The following is an 18,023-nucleotide window of genomic DNA, read 5'->3' as shown; positions in this document are numbered from 1 at the left end:
TGCAAGTTAACTACATGCAGGCATAGGAATCAATACATAGAAATTGAATTTCTCTACCTTAGACAGATCGGTCCTTTTACAGGGAAAAGACTGCCATTGGAGGCAGGGGGAAACGGAGCGATCAATTAAGAAAGGAATTGATAGAAAGAACATATTAGCAGTACAGAATACTTAAAAGTCAACAACAGTTTGCATTATTAGATGTTAAAGTTGTTAGTTCCATAGAACATTCATCACATTATAACTCACAAGTAAAACTTAAATAATTATTCTTTCTAAACAGGTGTTTGAAATGTCAGTAATGGTTAAACCGATGCTCATCATCCTATGGTTTATTAACTTGGCCACTTCTGAGAAGGAAAAGAGGTATAAAATCATGCTAGGGCATGCTTGTAGTTGTTCTTCCTTTTCCTTCCAAGAAAAGGACCCAAACATCACCATGGTGTTAATCAGGGCAACCTTCCTACAAAGTGCAACATTCAAGCACATAACACAGTTCAAACCATTTATCTAATTGGAGATTTTAATATATTTCATTTGATGAGGTTCTGAATAATTACGGGAGAGTATTTTATGTCATTTTTAATATCAGCTTATTACCGTTGTACAGGAGTCTCTCCCTTTAATTTCCTTTGCATATTTATGGAGTTTTTTTAAGGCAGTTTTTCAAAATACATATTGAAAAAGCATACAGAACCTGTATATGGACTGAAATATTCAACGAAATACACAAATAACCACTTATTTCAGGCCTCCTGAAAGGTTAGGGAGACAGGCCATACACACACTAAAAAAATGCAAGACTGCACCACAAGTTAACTTCAGGTATGATGAACTGCAGCTGAAGTTGTCATGGCCACAATTATGTAGACAGGTTTTTTTTTAAATAAGGTATTTTTAATATTTCTTTCTAAAATCATACACATGCATACAGCAAAAAGGAAGTGCCCTTGGAAACACGCAAAAAATCATCTCACATTTCTAATTCAATTTAAATGAACTTTGATTCCTACATGCTCAAGAAGCATCTTTACAACCACTGCGATTCTGAAGACTAGTTTAACAGATTATACTTTTGCCTATTTCTCACAAATTCATTTAAAAAAATGCTTTCTACAGTTCCAAAGAGATAAGCAAATGTAGACTTTTTATACACAACTCCAGATATTCAGAATTTTCATGTAAATGTTTCACCAACAGTCCCTTCACATCTGCATTAGGACAATGGCTAGGAAAGGTCCTATCTCGACATTACAGCACAAGAAGACAAGGCAACAACTTTGTATTTCTAATATGATCACAGTTTCTGCAGCAACAATGCAAAATACACAGTGTTGAAAGAGAACTAAAAGCAATCTTAAAGGAACTCCAGAAAGCAGAAGCTTAATTCAATGGTTACCAAGAGCTCTGGTTCTCCCCTCACCCTCTTTTTTTAAGCTATACCTCATAAGCTCTCTCTTTGGCTGTGGTCTGCCTCTGGAATTCAAAGCTGTTCATTATCACTTCTTACATAGGGCTTGGCTGACAAATGCCACTATATTCATCATTACTTCTGTCCAAAATAATAGGGACCATGGGGAATATAGCTCTGTTCTGTGGAAATGCAGATGTCCATTGAGCACTGTCAGATGTAGATCATCTTTGCTTACACAGTTGGCAAAGATGATTTTCAAGTATTCCTATGGTTGGTTAACCCTTAAATGAAGTAAAATGTTTCAGACTGGCTAGCATAATGTGCAAAACCCAGAGCAAAACTCTTCTAATATTTCGACTGTCCTATAAAACACATAATTTGGCAAGCATATTTTATATAAGCATAAAAATGGTAATGAGCTTTTGGCTTGAGATCTGATACAAAAAAAAACGAGCCATCATAGCAATCAGTGACACACAAAACAGGTCACTAGTGAAAACTCTGCGTTTTTCTCTTTAAGGAAATGTCTGTAACACCTTAAACAGGGGTATCATGACAATCACGTTCACCTGACACTGAAATTAATCTTGGTGGTGCTCAAAAGGTTGCTCAGGAAAGAGGAATAAACTATGAAAAACTGGTCCTTTCTTCAGTGAAAATGGCTACTTCACAAAGCCAAATATGGATCATCAGCAACAATCCAAGCAACAGCTTCCAGACACTACCTAGCTATTTTAAAATGCACATTTAATGCATTCTATACAAGCTAATACTCCTATGAAGAGAAGGGCTAGTGCAGCCATGTGTTTTGCTGTCATGTAGATTCAACGGTGCCTAAGAAGGTCTGAGCTCCACTGAAGGCTCTGCTACCATGAGGATATTCAGTGTCTCTGTTCTCTAAGGCACTCACACTGCTGCCTTTATTTCACCAGGGCTAAGAATAATGCCTGTCATCTTTAGTTGGCTGCCTATTTTCTCAATGTATTTAGGAATTCTCCACTTTTGAGACCAGTACCTCTACAATATCTGCTTCAAACTGGTTATGGGCTCAAGGTTCTTTGACAACAGGAGAGAATTCGGGGTTAAGAAGCCAGGCCAAAAAAAATAAATCTCAGCATCACCAAAGAAATCACCGGCTACAGCAAATCACTGCCAGTTTTACAAAGCACAGATGCAAGACTGATGCTTTCCAGTTTAGTCTATCTGTAATAAAAATCTTTTTCACATAACCTCTACTCCTTTTATTAATGTGAGCACTACTGTGAACAGACAAAAGTATAAGCTTGAAAATTAAAAAGAAAGAAACACAAAGATACTAAAGACTAGAATCCACTCTTTCTTCTTTTGTAGATCTACCACAAAGGAACTTAATCTGATCAGTGTTGAATTAAATAGACACCATTTTCCTGGAAAACCTGGCATATATAGTGATAAAAGCAGTGTAGATAAGCTGCAGAGAAAGAAAGTCAGTTCTACTAGCACAGTACTACAGTAGCTTAATTTACACAGCACAAAAGTGCGATCTGGTACTACATCTGTTAGGAAAGACTGAGGACTGGCAGGAATACAAAGATGTTACAATGCCATTCAGTAGCATAATTTATGAGATTAGTTAAAAAACAAAACAAAACCCCTATGCTAAATCCATGACAAAACCAAGGTTTCTCATGAGTGGTTTTAGAGTTATAGTATAATGCAGTTTACAAAAGGTCCACAAATTAAATCTTCAGCATAAATCTATGTGCAATATTCTATTTTATCCAAAGCTTATTATCTGAAGCAGCGTTGCATGACACCAGATTAAAGACAAAGACTGGGAACAAGCAAAACAAAGAATTTTGCATGTTAAGCCAAAAATTTATGCAACTATATCCACATATGGGAAATCAACAGCCAAACAAAAACCACATACACCCACACCACAAAATTCACACACAAAGGCCACCCATCTGAAAACGCAATTAAAGATTAATGCTGATTTTCATATGGGAAAGACAGATATAGTAAGCAAGATCCATCATTCATCTTCTTTCAAAACAACTGAAAGTAATACCCCACAGGCTCTTCTACCATTGACTGCTAAAGACATTAGATCTTTCAAGCTGCTTAGTGCAAGCTGTAGAAATTGCAAACTCAGCTATGGGTCTTTAGGTTATCAATACTGAAACTGGAAGAAAAGGTGGTCTTGAAAGAGTTAAATCAGCAACAGGCAGAAGGATAGTCAGCTGCGGAGGTTGCACAAAAAATCCCCAGAGAGCCAGCAACAGAATCTAAATCTACACTGCTGGTGGGCTCTACAACCTTATGTTATGAGAAACTATGATAGTATAGATACTGCAATCTATAGCAATAAAGGATCATACCAAAGGACCACATCCTGCATTGTTCATGGCTAAAAAAAAACACAACCCAAATTTACTATAGGATATTCTTTTCCATCTGCACCTCTCCAGGAAGCAAGATGCTCACCCACATCTAACACCTTGGTTATAAATATCCTGCCTTTGATAGCCAGACATCAGATTTACTGAATGTTCTACCCAGCCTGAACACAATCACCACTCTCAGAAGAATTACCACTGTAGCACTGAACTTGCTAAGCAGCGTTCCTAGCTGGAAGTACAGAGCTCAAGCTTTCTGCAAGCCATCTAACTCATTATGAATACAGTGCCATTGGCTTCGAGTTATTAATAAAGCCTATATGCTTGGGGTCTGCTGTATTAATTTCTTTAATTTGCACTGACTCCAGCCACTTGCTCTCCTTAAAGTAACACTTTCTGCAGAATTATCCATTTCGGACAAGCTCACCGTATGATCAGAAACCCCCCTGTGCTGTCACAAAGGAGGAGATGGACAGAAAACAGTATTAGCATTAACATAAATATAAAATTGCCAACTCCAGCGTAAGCTGAAAAGATGCTGTTGCCCAATTGCTAGCCCTAAAGATGCATCAAGTATGGAAGATGCTTTCTTCTACTGATTTGTAAGATCTGGGCTCAGCTTAACTGCAGTGCAAACAGCAAAGCCTACCTTCTCTTTGCAGCAACTGCAAAAGCAGTAAAGAAGACGTATCTGAGGTTTGCTGGGGGTTGTTTTGTTTTGTGGTTTCTGGTGTTTGGGGGTTTGTTTGGGTTTTGTTTGGCTTGGTTTTTTTTGTAAATCACTGACCTAAGGATGACACCTGCCTCTGCACTGCATGGGCAATGTGTATTATTAGGCATGGCAGCTATTGTTTTAAACATAGTTGAAGATAGGGGTAAAGATTTAGATTTTGAATATGCAACCATTGGGAATAGTACTGCTTAATATCTTCATCAATGACATAGAAAATGGAACCAAGTGCACCCTCAGCAAATTTGCAGATGACACCAAGCTGAGTGGTGCGGTTGACACGCCTGCAGGACAGGATGCCACTCAGAGGGACCTGGACAAGCTTGAGAAATGGGACCATATGAACCTCATGAGGTTCAACAAGGCCAAGTGCAAAGTCCAGCACCTGGGTCAGGGCAAAACCTCGTATCAATACAGGCTGGGGATGAAGTGCTTGAGAGCATCCCCTCACCTAGAAGGACTTGGGAGTATTGGTGAATGAAAAGCTGAGGTTATTGGTCATGAGAAGCTTAAAACATCAGAAGAAGCGTGACCAGTAAGTCAAGGAAGGTGATTCTACCCCTCTACTCTGCTCTCATGAGACCCTACCTGCAGTACTGTGTCCAGCCTTGGGGCCCTCATCATAAGGACATAGACCTCTTGGAGCAAGTCCAGAGGAGAGCTACAAAGATGCTCAGAGAACTGGAGCACCTCTCCTATGAAGACAGGCTGAGGGATTTGGGCTTTTTCAGCCCGGAAAAGAGAAGGCTCCAGGGAGACCTTAGAGCAGCCTTCCAATACCTAAAGGGGGCCTGTAAGAAAGACAGGGACGAGGCTCTGAGCTATCTGATGTGGTTGAGGATGTCCCTGCTCATTGCAGGGGGGTTGGACTAGATGACCTTTAAAGGTCCTTTCCAACCCAAAAGATTCTATGCTACAATCCATGAGCTTCCTTATTTAGGAAAACATATGTAGAGCAATCGGTACAGCATCTATGGATCAACCTCAGATTTATTGATCACAAACAAGTGACAGTCATGCAGACCTACATTCCTGCTTTAATGTGAGCCTTAAGCATAATCCTTTCTTGTGTTTACAAATTATGCAGGACAAAGCATCTATTCCTGCAAGCCAGTTCACAAAGATTAATTGAATGCAGGCTAGCAGGACAATATCAATAATTAACCCTCTGCTTGCAGTCTGCAGTCTAACAAAACGCAGACATGAAGTGTTCAGGAATATGAAGAGTATTTCTCCTAATCTGATCCTCAATTTTAAAAGCAACCACGCTCTCATAATCACACCCAAGAACAGAAAATAAGAGTCACAAGAAGCGTTAGGTAGGAAAAATGGCAGCATTTCTAAAAAATGCTGCATAGTATGATAATTTCATTTTATTATTCATACTGTTCAATTTCCAGGAAAGCAAGGTAAGATGTTTGTAGAACTGATAAGGGAAAAAGAAGCTACAGTCCACTACACTTATCAGTGAAAAAGTAGGATTTGCTGCAGTCTATCCCATCAGAGACAATCAAGCAATTCTCCAGACTCTCTTTTTTTCCCCAGATAAATGTTATGGGAAAAGTCCTTCACTATAAGATACAATTTGGCATTATCTGAAGAGTAAGAACTCCTTGGACAGGGAAATCATTCTTAAGCCCACTTTCAACTGGGCCTTGCCCATGCAATTATATTTTGCTGCAATTCTGAAGGACCAGAAGTGAAGCAGTGCTGTTACAATCTGTCCTACTCTATGCTGACTGCAAAGTCCAAGTCCATACTGTGCGGTATAACACAATTATTTATAACAGGATTGTAGCAGAGTAACATTATTAGTCAAGGAAAAGCTCACGGTAGCTGATCAATAACCAGAGGTAACAAACAACAGCAAGGAACCCAGAAAATATAATACTAGAAACTGTCACTACAAGTTTTTAGACAGAACTATTTGAAAAGCTAAAGAAATAGAAAAATACATATATAATTTTTTGCTCTTCTCTCTCATCTCTCTCTGAAAACAGATGTAATTTATCAGCAACTAGCTCACCATCTTGAGATCTCTGTAGGTAGATCAGTAGCAAAAGAGTAACAGTCACATTTGCAGCAGTGTTATTACACATTCGCTGTATTTAAAACGTTTAACTTGAAGTTATTGCTTGTGCAATCTTCCTAAATTCTAATGGATAAAGAGCAACTCCACAATAAAACATGGGAATAAAGCTGCACTATCCAAGGCTATAATTCAATTTACAGCCAATTTTTCAAAAGCCCATAGGTGGTTAAAGTGCCTCATCTCATACTCAATTGAAAACACAGGCACTAGCTATTGAAAACAAAAAATCAGAACAAAGCACCATCAATTCTCTGTAAATCACTTTAAGAACACTGGTAAAAATATTAAAAACAGCCTCTCTCAACAAGCAAGTCTATGTCATAGTAACTACAATGAAACTGTTTTCCACACCCTAACTTGGCCACATGCTAGGAGGTATGTAAGTGAGAACGTAAGACATAGATTTCCCAGCCTTTTTATGCTTGTATTGGGGTTGGAACTAGATGATCTTAAGGTCCTTTCCAACCCTGACTATTCTATGATTACACAAACTCAAAAAAAAAAAAAAAAAAATCTTAATTTTCAGTTAAAAATGCATTTTTCTAAGGAAAAATAGATAATTCTGAAGAAAGTGTAAATGTAAAATTCGCCATGGTTTTATTCTGCTGAACTGCCTTGCTACAGTGCAAATGCTGTCTCCTGGGCTCCAGCTACTACAGCTGTCTATCAGTGTCACTTCACCCCATTTTCTAGCATGGAATAGCTCAGGTAACATTTCTGAAAAGTTCTGGCTTCATTCAGGAGCCCATTATTTAACAAGCATAACTTGAGAACAAAATATTGTCTATTACTGACATCTGGAACAAAACAATAAAATGAAGAATGGCTGGAATTTTAACAACCACATTTGGGAATATACTCACCCTGGATTATAAAGCATAACTGCTGACAGGTTCTCACAGGATTTTGAAAGATCTGTCATAGACAAGCTGAAGGAAGACAGCAGTCCACTCTAACAACAGACCATAAAATAAATGTATTAGACAAACACTGATGTGCTTACAAACTCTTCCTTTGTCTCTCTTGGTGAAATAATAACTAAAGAATGTGAAGCAAATAATAAAAAGTATTCCACAATAATCAAGGAATGTCTATATGACCAAGAAAACTGTGAAAAGGTTTAAATTTACTGAACACTGATTTAACCTCACCTTTCTTTTCTCCCTTAGCTTAGCAGCTTCTTTGGGGTGGTTAAAGCGAAACATATTGGTTCTTCCAAGTAATATAACAGCACCTGATATAGAAAAATAAACACCACTCACTGACAACATTCTGTACCTGAAAACGCCACGTAATTTTTCAGACAGACTATATAAGCAAAGACCTGCATTAAGCAAGAACAAAATGAAAATGCATTTTGACAATTCAAGTGTATGATGATGCATGGCCACAGCTATGCTAACCGAACTATATAATTTATTCCTTCCTTTTCCTACTTACAAAAATTAAACAAACCACATACGTTTACACACACAAAGGTCTAGCATGTTCATGCAGTTCAGTTAAAGAATAAATATAGGTAGAGGAAAAGTTGCCTCAGTTTGATCTGTATACTCTTCAACAGTGCTACTTTGGAAGCCATCGGTAGGTACCGGCTGCAACAAGAATGTCCACAAATATGACTAAGAACAAACTTGTCCATCCACTACTTACTGCAGTCAGGTTTGAATCCACCTCCACTAAAAGCTCCACATCTCCATAATTTGTATGCTCACTTACCTTTTCCTTCTCCATGTTGGAGAAACACTGAAGTTTATTGTCACTCAAAATGGGATTATTAGACTTTTATACCCAATAGCTATTTTCTGAGAGAAGAACCTTGAATAATTCATATTGCTCAAGGCGCATGCATTATTGTATTTATCAGTTAAGGTACAGGTCACAAATAGATTCTGGGCAATTCTTATCATATTTTAAAGACAACGGCACCAAAATTAATACTTTCCTACTAAGAAGTGCATTGTCAGTGATGTCTCACTACTGTCACATAACATGGAATTCTTCCAAGTTAGCAACTATAGAATCAAGCATTTATTTGTCAGTCAGTATGAGGCATTTCTAAGAAGAAAAAGGTCTCCATTACACTCACAGTATGAAAAAACTGCACTTCAGAACACTTGTTCACTATAAACAAATTCTTACCGTCTGAGAATGAAATGCTGTCCTTAATAAGGAATGCTCCTCTTTAAAATTAGCTTGACTAGGAATACCAACTTAAATAAGGTCATCCAGTCTTGGCAAATAAACAGCAAAAGCCCTAAAGTTGACGACATCACTTCTTGATACACAACTCAACTTTGGAACATATGAACAGCCTAATCTTAAAAAGAATAACCTTTCATAAATCTGTATGTAGGTTTGTATCGCAAGTCATTCTGATAGGATCTCCAATTTATGGGATGACCTTTCCTTCAAGTGCGCTGGGTGTACTTTTCATGTGAGCATACTAAAAGGGATCCCTGATGGCCATGACTGCTGTGGTGAAAGGGCTAAAACTGTTTTTAGCCTGCCACTGCTTCATATGCTCACAGTTGTCCCAAACATTTATCCATGATGACTGCCTGAAGGGGGATTTTCTGACAATGAGGATTTCTATGAAATTCCTTCAGTTACTTTCAAATGAAGATAAAAAAAAAATTGTAAACATTTTTGACCACTTTACTAGGTAGAAGGAACTCTAATTAATTACCTAACATCTAAGATTGAATACAGTTACATATATGTGTCCCTAACTGCATGAATTTAAAAGAAAACAGGAGAGAGAAGCTTAACAGCAAGGACATGACAGTCAAATCCCAATGACAGATCATATGAACAACTCCTAAGTTTCTCTTTTAGTACTATGAACACTTCGGTGTTATTCTATCATTAAAAAAACCTCTCCAATCTTATTTCCCGCTTAGCAGAGCTTAAATAAGCATCAGCATCAAAGCCTCTTTTGGGAAAAAAAATCTGGATGAAACCCTGCAGTCAAATATTTCCTAAGCACCAGGTTCAATTGGCCACTGTTGTGCCATGCAGCTCTCCATCAGAATGCAAGAGTGTGAAGTGCAGTGTAAATATTGTCATGGAAACAGAATTGGATTTGTTATGAGGTTTGCTTTTCATTTATTTACTGTAAACAACAATTCTTATCCTCCTTGAATGTTAAATGGCAAAGAATAAAGGTTTGTCAAATACAGAGAGCACCAAGAGCAACAAAAGCTAAGCAAAACAGACTTTATCATAGAAAGTCCATAGAATAGTTAGGGTTGGAAAGGACCTTAAGATCATCCAGTTCCAACCCCCCTGCCACAGGCAGGGACACCTCACACCAAACCATGTCACCCAAGGCTCTGTCCAACCTGGCCTTGAACACCGCCAGGGATGGAGCATTCACAACTTCCTTGGGCAACCCATTCCAGGGCCTCACCACCCTCACAGTGAAGAACTTCCTTACATCTAACCTAATAATTTATGGAGCTCTGATTTCACAATGTAACTGGTTGGCTCCAACACATAAATGACCAGAGAGCAAAGGAGAAAAATTATATACACATACATGCATGCATGCATACATATATAAATATATAGATATAAATGCCTGCTGAATGTTATCAAGCATCTTGCCTACACAGAACAATATTTTGGAACTATGCAAACAACCATACCTATAAGTAAGAACTTACCAACTTCTAAAAGTCACTTCTATATTTTTAAGGGTTTTTTTTTTGTTTTCTTTTATTAACAAAGTATAAAAGCAAGCAACGGGAAGTTATATTAAATACCGAAGCGTTGGCATTTTGGCTTAAAAAGCTGAAAACTTGATTTAAAGTGAGGATATATTAAAGATAAGAGACAGACTCTAATTGTGAATGTTAACGCAGTTACCTCTAGAAGTCCTACCACATGTTCTTAAGAATAAATAAAATACTGTAGTAAGTCACATTTAACAAAAAGGCCACATTAGCCTGTATTCACAAATGCTGGAAGCAATCTGTAGAAGGAAGTGGTAATTAATTACTATGCCTCTTTTTTTTGTAAACTCCATGCCAGTCTAAAAACTTCACCCATTTTCAAATGAACAGTTATTAATGACGAACGGAAACATTTAAATATATCAGCAGTTAATCAGCATTACCTAAAGCAGACATTCAAGGAGGCTGGCACTTCCTGCTGTGAGACTAAATGCTAGCACAAGCTTAGGATGCACGGATCGAGCACAAGTCGTTAAACTAGTTATTTCATCAGTTTTGCCCTTCTGATGTCAGAGCTGTCACCTTGCTCTCAGTCTCAGTCTGGGCGCATGGTCTACAGGACAGCTTATGCAGCTGTTTTTCACAATGTAGTTACTCCGAGCAACCCTTTCCCCTTCTTTTGAGTCGAAAACCTCTTTAGACAGAAATTCAGGAGAAAAAGAAAAAATCATGTTTCTGCTCTTCACAGTACAAAAATCAAGTTGTTACATATGTCTGGAAGAGGGAAACTGAATCCAAACTCCTACTTTCTTCTGAGGCACGCTGAGCTTCTACTGCCTTTGAAATGCAATGAAAAGTAAAGATGAGTCACTGCAACTCAGTTTCTATTGTTTACAGTGTTATTTGCTATCAATGTCAATGTTCCTATTGCTAATAACTTATCAGTGGGATTTACTCAAACATAAGACAAAGGGAACGGAGCTTGCTTTCCCCCCTCGCCGTCCAGTATCTGCAACAAAAATGAGTGCATATGCTTTCTGCTCTGCATGAAGAAATAAGATACTTTACAAAATCAATGTCTCCTCTCTACAACAAAACTCCTTCCCTTCTGAAAGCAGAGTTTTGAAGCACTTCTTTGAGTTCAGAAAAGATGCAAGACTTCTCTTTCTCAACACAGCAGTCTTCCTTCAGTAGAATAAGCTTACCCTGAAAGCTTCTTCTAGGGAACATAAAGTGAGATTGTTTTCACAGCCTCACTCCTGAACAGGTCTTCAGCTCATTGCTAAATGGGAAGATATTCTGGGTGCTCCTGTAAGATAAAATACCCTGGCTCTCTGCTGCAGCACTTACCAGATTACTTGTCAGCCAGTCCCTTCCAGGCCAACACAATACACCTTTGTTCCCAGCTCTTTTTCATTTCCAGACTTTAAAGCTTTTATATTAAAATTCTAATTCTCTAAACTTCCTCCATAACAGTTAGCCTTCCCCTTTCTGTCATTTCCCTACAGCTGCAGTGAACAGATACTCCAGCTCAATCTCCTGCTGTACAAAAGGATTTGGCAACAGAGTGCTAAGTACGACAGGTCTGAAGCTCAAAGGAGCGGGCATGGGTGTCTCTAACATTATTTTAGTCCTATAGAGACCAATATTCTTTTACTTAATATTACAGCAACCTGAGCAACCTGGCATGGAGCTCACCTTACATATAAACGTTGAACGAAATCAAAGGGTAACTATTAAATCATGCTCAAGATTATGAAGTGGCTGAAATTAGTAAAGAATTTTTTTCACCGCATGGCAATTCTCTGACAGGTAAAACTCTGTGGCTCTCCTCATGCTTTTGGGCTGTAGTTGAGAAGACATGGAATTAAAATTAAGTAAACAGTAACCCTTTATATACACTGAGATTTTTTTGTGCTGCTGCCAGAAAGAAAACCAGAAATGACATTATACTAGGTAATACCTTGGTTTAGGTGTGTGGCCTCTGTAATCTGAATACCATTTACAGAACACTGCGCCCCATTCAGTGGTATTAGATTCACAGTACCATCAAGATTTTCAAAGATGCAATGCTCACTTTCCAAATCAAGGCCATGAAGAACTAAACACAAAGAAATAAAACAACTTAGTTAGTCCCAAACAAACAACAAGATTACCATGCTGATATTAATTTATTAAGGACACATTACACTACAGACTATTTTTTCTCTTTATCTGGACAATGTTTTCTTCTTTCCTTCATCGCATCCTGCACACCTTAAAGTTGATCCTGTTTGTTGTTTTATTGTAGTGGAAATAAGGGTTGGTTTTAGGTTTTTTGATGCAATGTTCTTGCCTCCTAAGTTTGGCACTGTCCAGCAAATGTTTTTTTCCTTCTAATAAAAAACAGAAAAATAAAATTTATGTATTTGTAGAGAGAGGGTTTTTGGACCAGTTTCACTGTGTAATAATGAAAGCTTCTTGACCTTACAGCAACCATGCTTAAATCTGAAAAGACAGGACATAATTTGCAATTGTAGACTAGCAAGAATGGCTAAAGTAAGATTCTTAAGTTCTATGACATTCAGGCCTTTTATCAAACAGCTCTGCTACTTTCTATTTCTTCTTCAAACTAAGGTATGATTATCTCTACCTGTATTGTTTAATAACATAGAGGAATGCAAGTTTGCTACTTTAATGGAATCTATATAGAAATTTTAATTTAAGCATCTCTTGACCACAAAAATACACCACACTTTTTTACCAAACAAAATTTACCAAACTAAGTTACTTGACTCTCAGTCTGTCACCTGAGAATTAAAAGGATGCAGTTTATTTAAGGAAACTGCCTTCAAGCAACATGTGACAGGGCAGTCCAGGTCTGGCAGTTGGTTGCTTTGATAAGAATTGAGTAAGATAATCGGTAGAAGCAGCCTACCTATATTTTACCAACTTCCAGAATTTTCTTCAACTCAGATCTCAAGTCCAAGGACTGCTTTAGGTATAACAATATAACAATGCAACAATCCTGTCATTATACAAAGGTTAAGAGAATGACTGTGCAGTAATTGTGACAGGTGCTGCATGAAAAAGGATGCTGTGTTTACAGGATGCTATTTCAAGAGAAGCAAGAAATAAATTAGTAACAAGTTTATGAATATACATAAATTTTAAGCCCACAAGCTGTTAGAGAAATCATGCTCTTTGAAGCAAATCCCACATAATTCATCTCTCAAATTTTCTAAACGTTAAAATACTCGAGAACACAAAGACAACTGAAAAAGAGAAAAATACATGAAGCTTTGTTCACATATTGGGACGTTAGGAGAAGGAAAAACAACTGAAGAAAAAACATTAAAAAATGCCAAATTCCATACCAATATCCTGTTCGGTCAAAGCATCTTCTCTGCCAACGTGTGTTTGGCCCTCCTATTTAAGAGAGGAACACACATTATTTCCAGTTAAATCGCCCTTCTGCCCCAAGACAGATATAATTTATTCTTCCTCTTTCTCAGAGTAACCTGAACAAAATACATGTTTACACATACATGAAAAAAAATGAGGCAGCATTTTTAGAAACTTCTCACAGTAATTACTATACAATATTATTATTAGCAAATTCAACTTTTAACTATCCTGTGTAGAACCACCTTTGTGGTTTTGAGGCAATTAATCCAGATTTGGATTTCAAGTCAAGCTTTATAACAAGATGAATGACAAACCATATACATGTGCACAAATATTAAACATCCACCTCTGGATAACCAGTTGACCCTAAGGATAAACCTAAACAAGTAAATTAACAGATGTTTTAACTGAATCAGTTGCAACCTCGTAAGAGCTTTCCTCACATAGCCAAGAAACATAATGAGCTTTTCTAACTATAGTGAAGAAATGTAAAGAGCACCAGTTTTAGATAGAAAATTAATATTACAATTTGTCTACTGAACAAAATCACAAGGCATATAAAGGCTACTGAAATACAGGTATGTATGTACCTTCAAGTGGTACAAGATGATACCAGTACTGAGAAGATCATCATCAATGCCAATTAGATGAGGCAGTTCAGAATCTAAAACAACACCTATCCCTTCTTTCCTCAGAGCCAAGGTTTGTTCCTGTAAAGGACAAAAAAAAAATTTATTAGGATATGCAAGAAGCAGCAATCTTCCTTGTTTTTCTAGACCACATTTAATGTAACATATTCTCTGAAATATCACAACCCCCCCAAAAAAGAGCACAGATTCTTTTTCTCCTCATTTTAAATGTGACTTTTGCAATTTCATTTAGCATTCCAAGCTTGCTGTTCAGGACATCTGTCAAAGAGTTATTTGAAAGAAACCAGATAAACAGCTGAATTATACCAGATAAGGAAGATCAATCAAGAGCATAACAAAGCAATGTTGTCTAAAAGCAACCTACGTACCACCTCGCATAATGGTAAGGAGAATACAAAACTCCTCAGAATTCAGTACAGCTAAGGAATAGAAAACTGAAAACTTTTTGGCAGTCCTTTATATAAACTGAACCTTCCACAGTAAACCCCCAACATCCGAAAATATGGTAAGCCTCAGCAATTAAAACATCATCCAATGTAAATGAAGCATTGACAATAGCAAATAAACGTAAGAACTACTTGCAGCACATAATTCAACTCTACAAAATTCCTTTGGACCACATTGTACAGCCATGATGCTTTAGAAGCATCATTTAGCAGGACTACAAGTGCGAGACTTCAACCCTGGATAAAACATCGTATGATGAATCAGATAGTTTATGGCATCAATAACAAATCAATTATAGCTGCAAAATTAGTTTTAGTACTTATAAAGTTTATTTCTCAAATTGAAACAAAATCATATGCGCTTCTAGGACTGGAAGATAACAGCAATAGAGACTGTGAACATGTACACACACCACCTTTCAAATTGAATGGGTTTTTCTATATAAAACACCTAAGCCTTTAGGAGTCAAGGAAGACTGACAACCCAGGAAGGAAAGGCAACATCAGGATGTATCACTGCTGTGTATTATAAAGATGCACACTTTTTTTCCTGGAAAAAATGGAAAACAAGTTTTTTGACGGTCACGTGACTATTCCTTCTCCAAGTCATCAATACGCCTTCTCCAGACACTAAACTGTTTGCAAAAAGAATACAACAGAAAGATTGTTATATGTATTTTCCCAAGTACAGCAACTTGCAAATGAAGGAAGAACACAGATGTAATCTCATTCCCTACCCATCAGAAGACACCGTCAACACTGATCTGAAAAAGTCTGAAGTAGGGATACACCCAAGCAAGGGAGATGACACAATGTACACAATGATGACACTCCAAAACAAAAATGGGAAACCCCACTTTGGTCATGGAGGAATTAAAAAGTTCTCCAGCCTTCAGAAAGAAAGAAAGAAAGAACCTGTGATTCATGTTGCCCTGCCGCCCTCTGACATTCAAACTGCACCCAGCTTTTCCTTGATATTATAAAACTGTCACCGCATAAAACCAAAAAATACAGCTTAAATCATTGTTCAGGTGATAAAGTAATTTTAGTCAAAAATACCTATAATTTTAAATATTTATTGAATAGGACATACTATTATACATAATTTATAATGTTCCTATATGATGAGGTTGAGGACTTCAAACACTGGTGGCCATTTAAAGAACCACTGGCACCTCTGGCCCAATGGAACAAATAAATTATTAAGAGCTGTACATTTTTTCCCCAGCATAACAAAGCATTTGCCAGCATCCCTGGCTGAGGGAAAAACAGGCACCCCAGGAGGCAAAGAAATTATCATGGGGTAAGAAAAAGCTCTCGCAAATTACTGAGACTAGAGAAAGAAACTTTTTTCACTTTCCGGCTTTTTAACATTAAGACCTTTTTTGCTATATTCAGAAATAAAGCAAGTATAACTGTGATTTAAAATAGACATGTTGCAGATGTAAAATTAAAGGACACAAATTAATGGAGTTTCTAAACTTGTATTTGTAAATGACTACTATTCACACACAGAATGCATGCTGTTGATGAAAGCATTATAAATGCAGTGGACAGTAGCTTCAATTAAGTGTAATATTTTTGTCTTCAATCCTCGCTGTAATTTAGCTTTTATCTTCAGATACAATTCACTAAAAATTTTGAATCTTAATCAAAAGCTCCTGCAAGGATGCCTCTAAATGCCAAAATGTGCCCTTTTGCCCAAAACTGAAATCACACAAACCTCATAAATCTTTATTACTCTGTTATCCCACAGTGGAAGAAGAAAAAGAACAGAAATAAGTAGGGAAATTGCTCCTCTTTCTTCCTCGAGAGCATAGGAAGGATGTTTCCAAAGAAGGACGGACCTCTTTTGAAATAAATTGAAGGTTTATTAGCTGTTATAAGGCAGCGAAATGATTAGGTTTATTCCATCCTTTGAGTCACTTTCACTTGTGCAACACAATTTTAAGGAGCAGTGAATCCAACAGTCAAATGACAAGAGCAGGAAAGGTCACTGTCCCTATTAAAAAAATATTAATTCAGGAAATTTATGAAATCCTCAAGGTACAGTTGAAGCAAGTTGAATGTACCACACGCATCTTTGCTTGAATTACCCTTGAACAGAAAAGCGTACACTGACTCCCTCAGTATTTAAGATACATTCATAACCTGTGGAAAATAAAGCCAGCCAAGTATTTTCCACATGGGAGCACTCCAGTTAATATAAATGGCTACTGCATGAGCAGGACAAAAAGGGTTTCTTCTTAAGGAGTTGCTACATCAAATGGACTCCTTTGAAGACTCATTTTCACTGACTCAGAAAATAATTGAGTCAGTACACAAGAAAACACTTCCTTGAGTTAAAGTTAAAATAAGGGGATTATATCGTGCATCTAAATGATGGTCTCTTTGAATTTAGCTCGGATTCAGCAGCCAGAAATATGCTGATACAGTAAACGCATTAGCACTTCTGTGACAGATATAAAAGCTATTGTAAAATCTCATCCCTTTTGCACTGATAATAATTTGCTATATTAACTGATTTGGCAGTATCTCACAGCTAAGATATGTTCTGGTAGTTTAAGAACAAAATCTTTGTTTAAAGTACTTATTTAGGCTGTAGAGTTAATCATCATATATAACTGCCCTTGATAAAGAACACCTCTAAGATACATGGGTTTTCTTTAACAGTATTTCTTTAAATGCACGCACAAAAATGAAACCATGTGAGTTTACTTTTTTAGCAAACCAAGTATTGAATTAAAAAGAAAACACGACCAAAAGACATTGCTAATATTCCTTGACCAATCTACAAACAGAGTGACACTTATGCTGTTACTGCTTCAGCAAGTATTAAAGAGTACACGTAATTAGTACACTGACATTTCAGTCACAGAACCTCTTGTAGCAGTTTCATTTCTCTTAACACTTTCCAATGCAAAACCTCAATTGTTTTACTTAAATACTGAACAGTTAGCTGCTGGCGCACAGTCCTGAGAATACACTGTGCAGAGTCTTTCAGTAAAACATGACTATTTACTTAGCTAGCACAATGTTCAGATGTCTACAGTTAAATTATGCAAATAACATGTAATTAAAGAAATTATGGGTAAAAATGCTCAATGGCAAAAGTCTTTTTTATTACTATTTAAACAGACTATACTAGACCAGATTCTTACGCTAACAGATAATTTGGGTGTATTTGATTTCATTGGAAATAAACTATGACATTCTGAGTTCACAAAAATGTCTTGAAGATACCCA

General features: G+C 37.1%; 1 protein-coding gene across 10 annotated transcripts in view; it reads right to left on the bottom strand.

Moving 5' to 3' along the window:
* KIF16B (kinesin family member 16B) overlaps positions 1-18,023 on the bottom strand; it is a 139,910-nt gene that overhangs the window by 60,142 nt on the left and 61,745 nt on the right. For 7 of the 10 annotated variants that reach the window (XR_008974054.1, XM_057423345.1, XM_057423347.1 and 4 more), the window contains exons 13-18: positions 14,272-14,391; positions 13,651-13,702; positions 12,258-12,395; positions 7,769-7,851; positions 7,481-7,569; positions 58-90 (exon numbers count right to left, since the gene is read on the bottom strand). Coding sequence is in view for 9 of the 10 variants with exons in the window: in XM_057423345.1 (XP_057279328.1) it covers positions 58-90; positions 7,481-7,569; positions 7,769-7,851; positions 12,258-12,395; positions 13,651-13,702; positions 14,272-14,391 (515 nt within the window). In the remaining variant the exon portion in view is untranslated. The remainder of the gene's footprint in view (positions 1-57; positions 91-7,480; positions 7,570-7,768; positions 7,852-12,257; positions 12,396-13,650; positions 13,703-14,271; positions 14,392-18,023) is intronic. The other 3 variants (XM_057423346.1, XM_057423343.1, XM_057423344.1) reach the window with 1 other exon arrangement.

Source organism: Pezoporus wallicus, unplaced genomic scaffold, assembly GCF_028554395.1.
Source record: "Pezoporus wallicus isolate ANWC-B61680 ecotype Strahan unplaced genomic scaffold, APGP_CSIRO_Pwel_v1 contig_4191, whole genome shotgun sequence".
NCBI classification, from domain to species: Eukaryota; Metazoa; Chordata; class Aves; order Psittaciformes; family Psittacidae; genus Pezoporus; species Pezoporus wallicus.
This window is presented reverse-complemented; position numbering and strand designations above follow the sequence as displayed.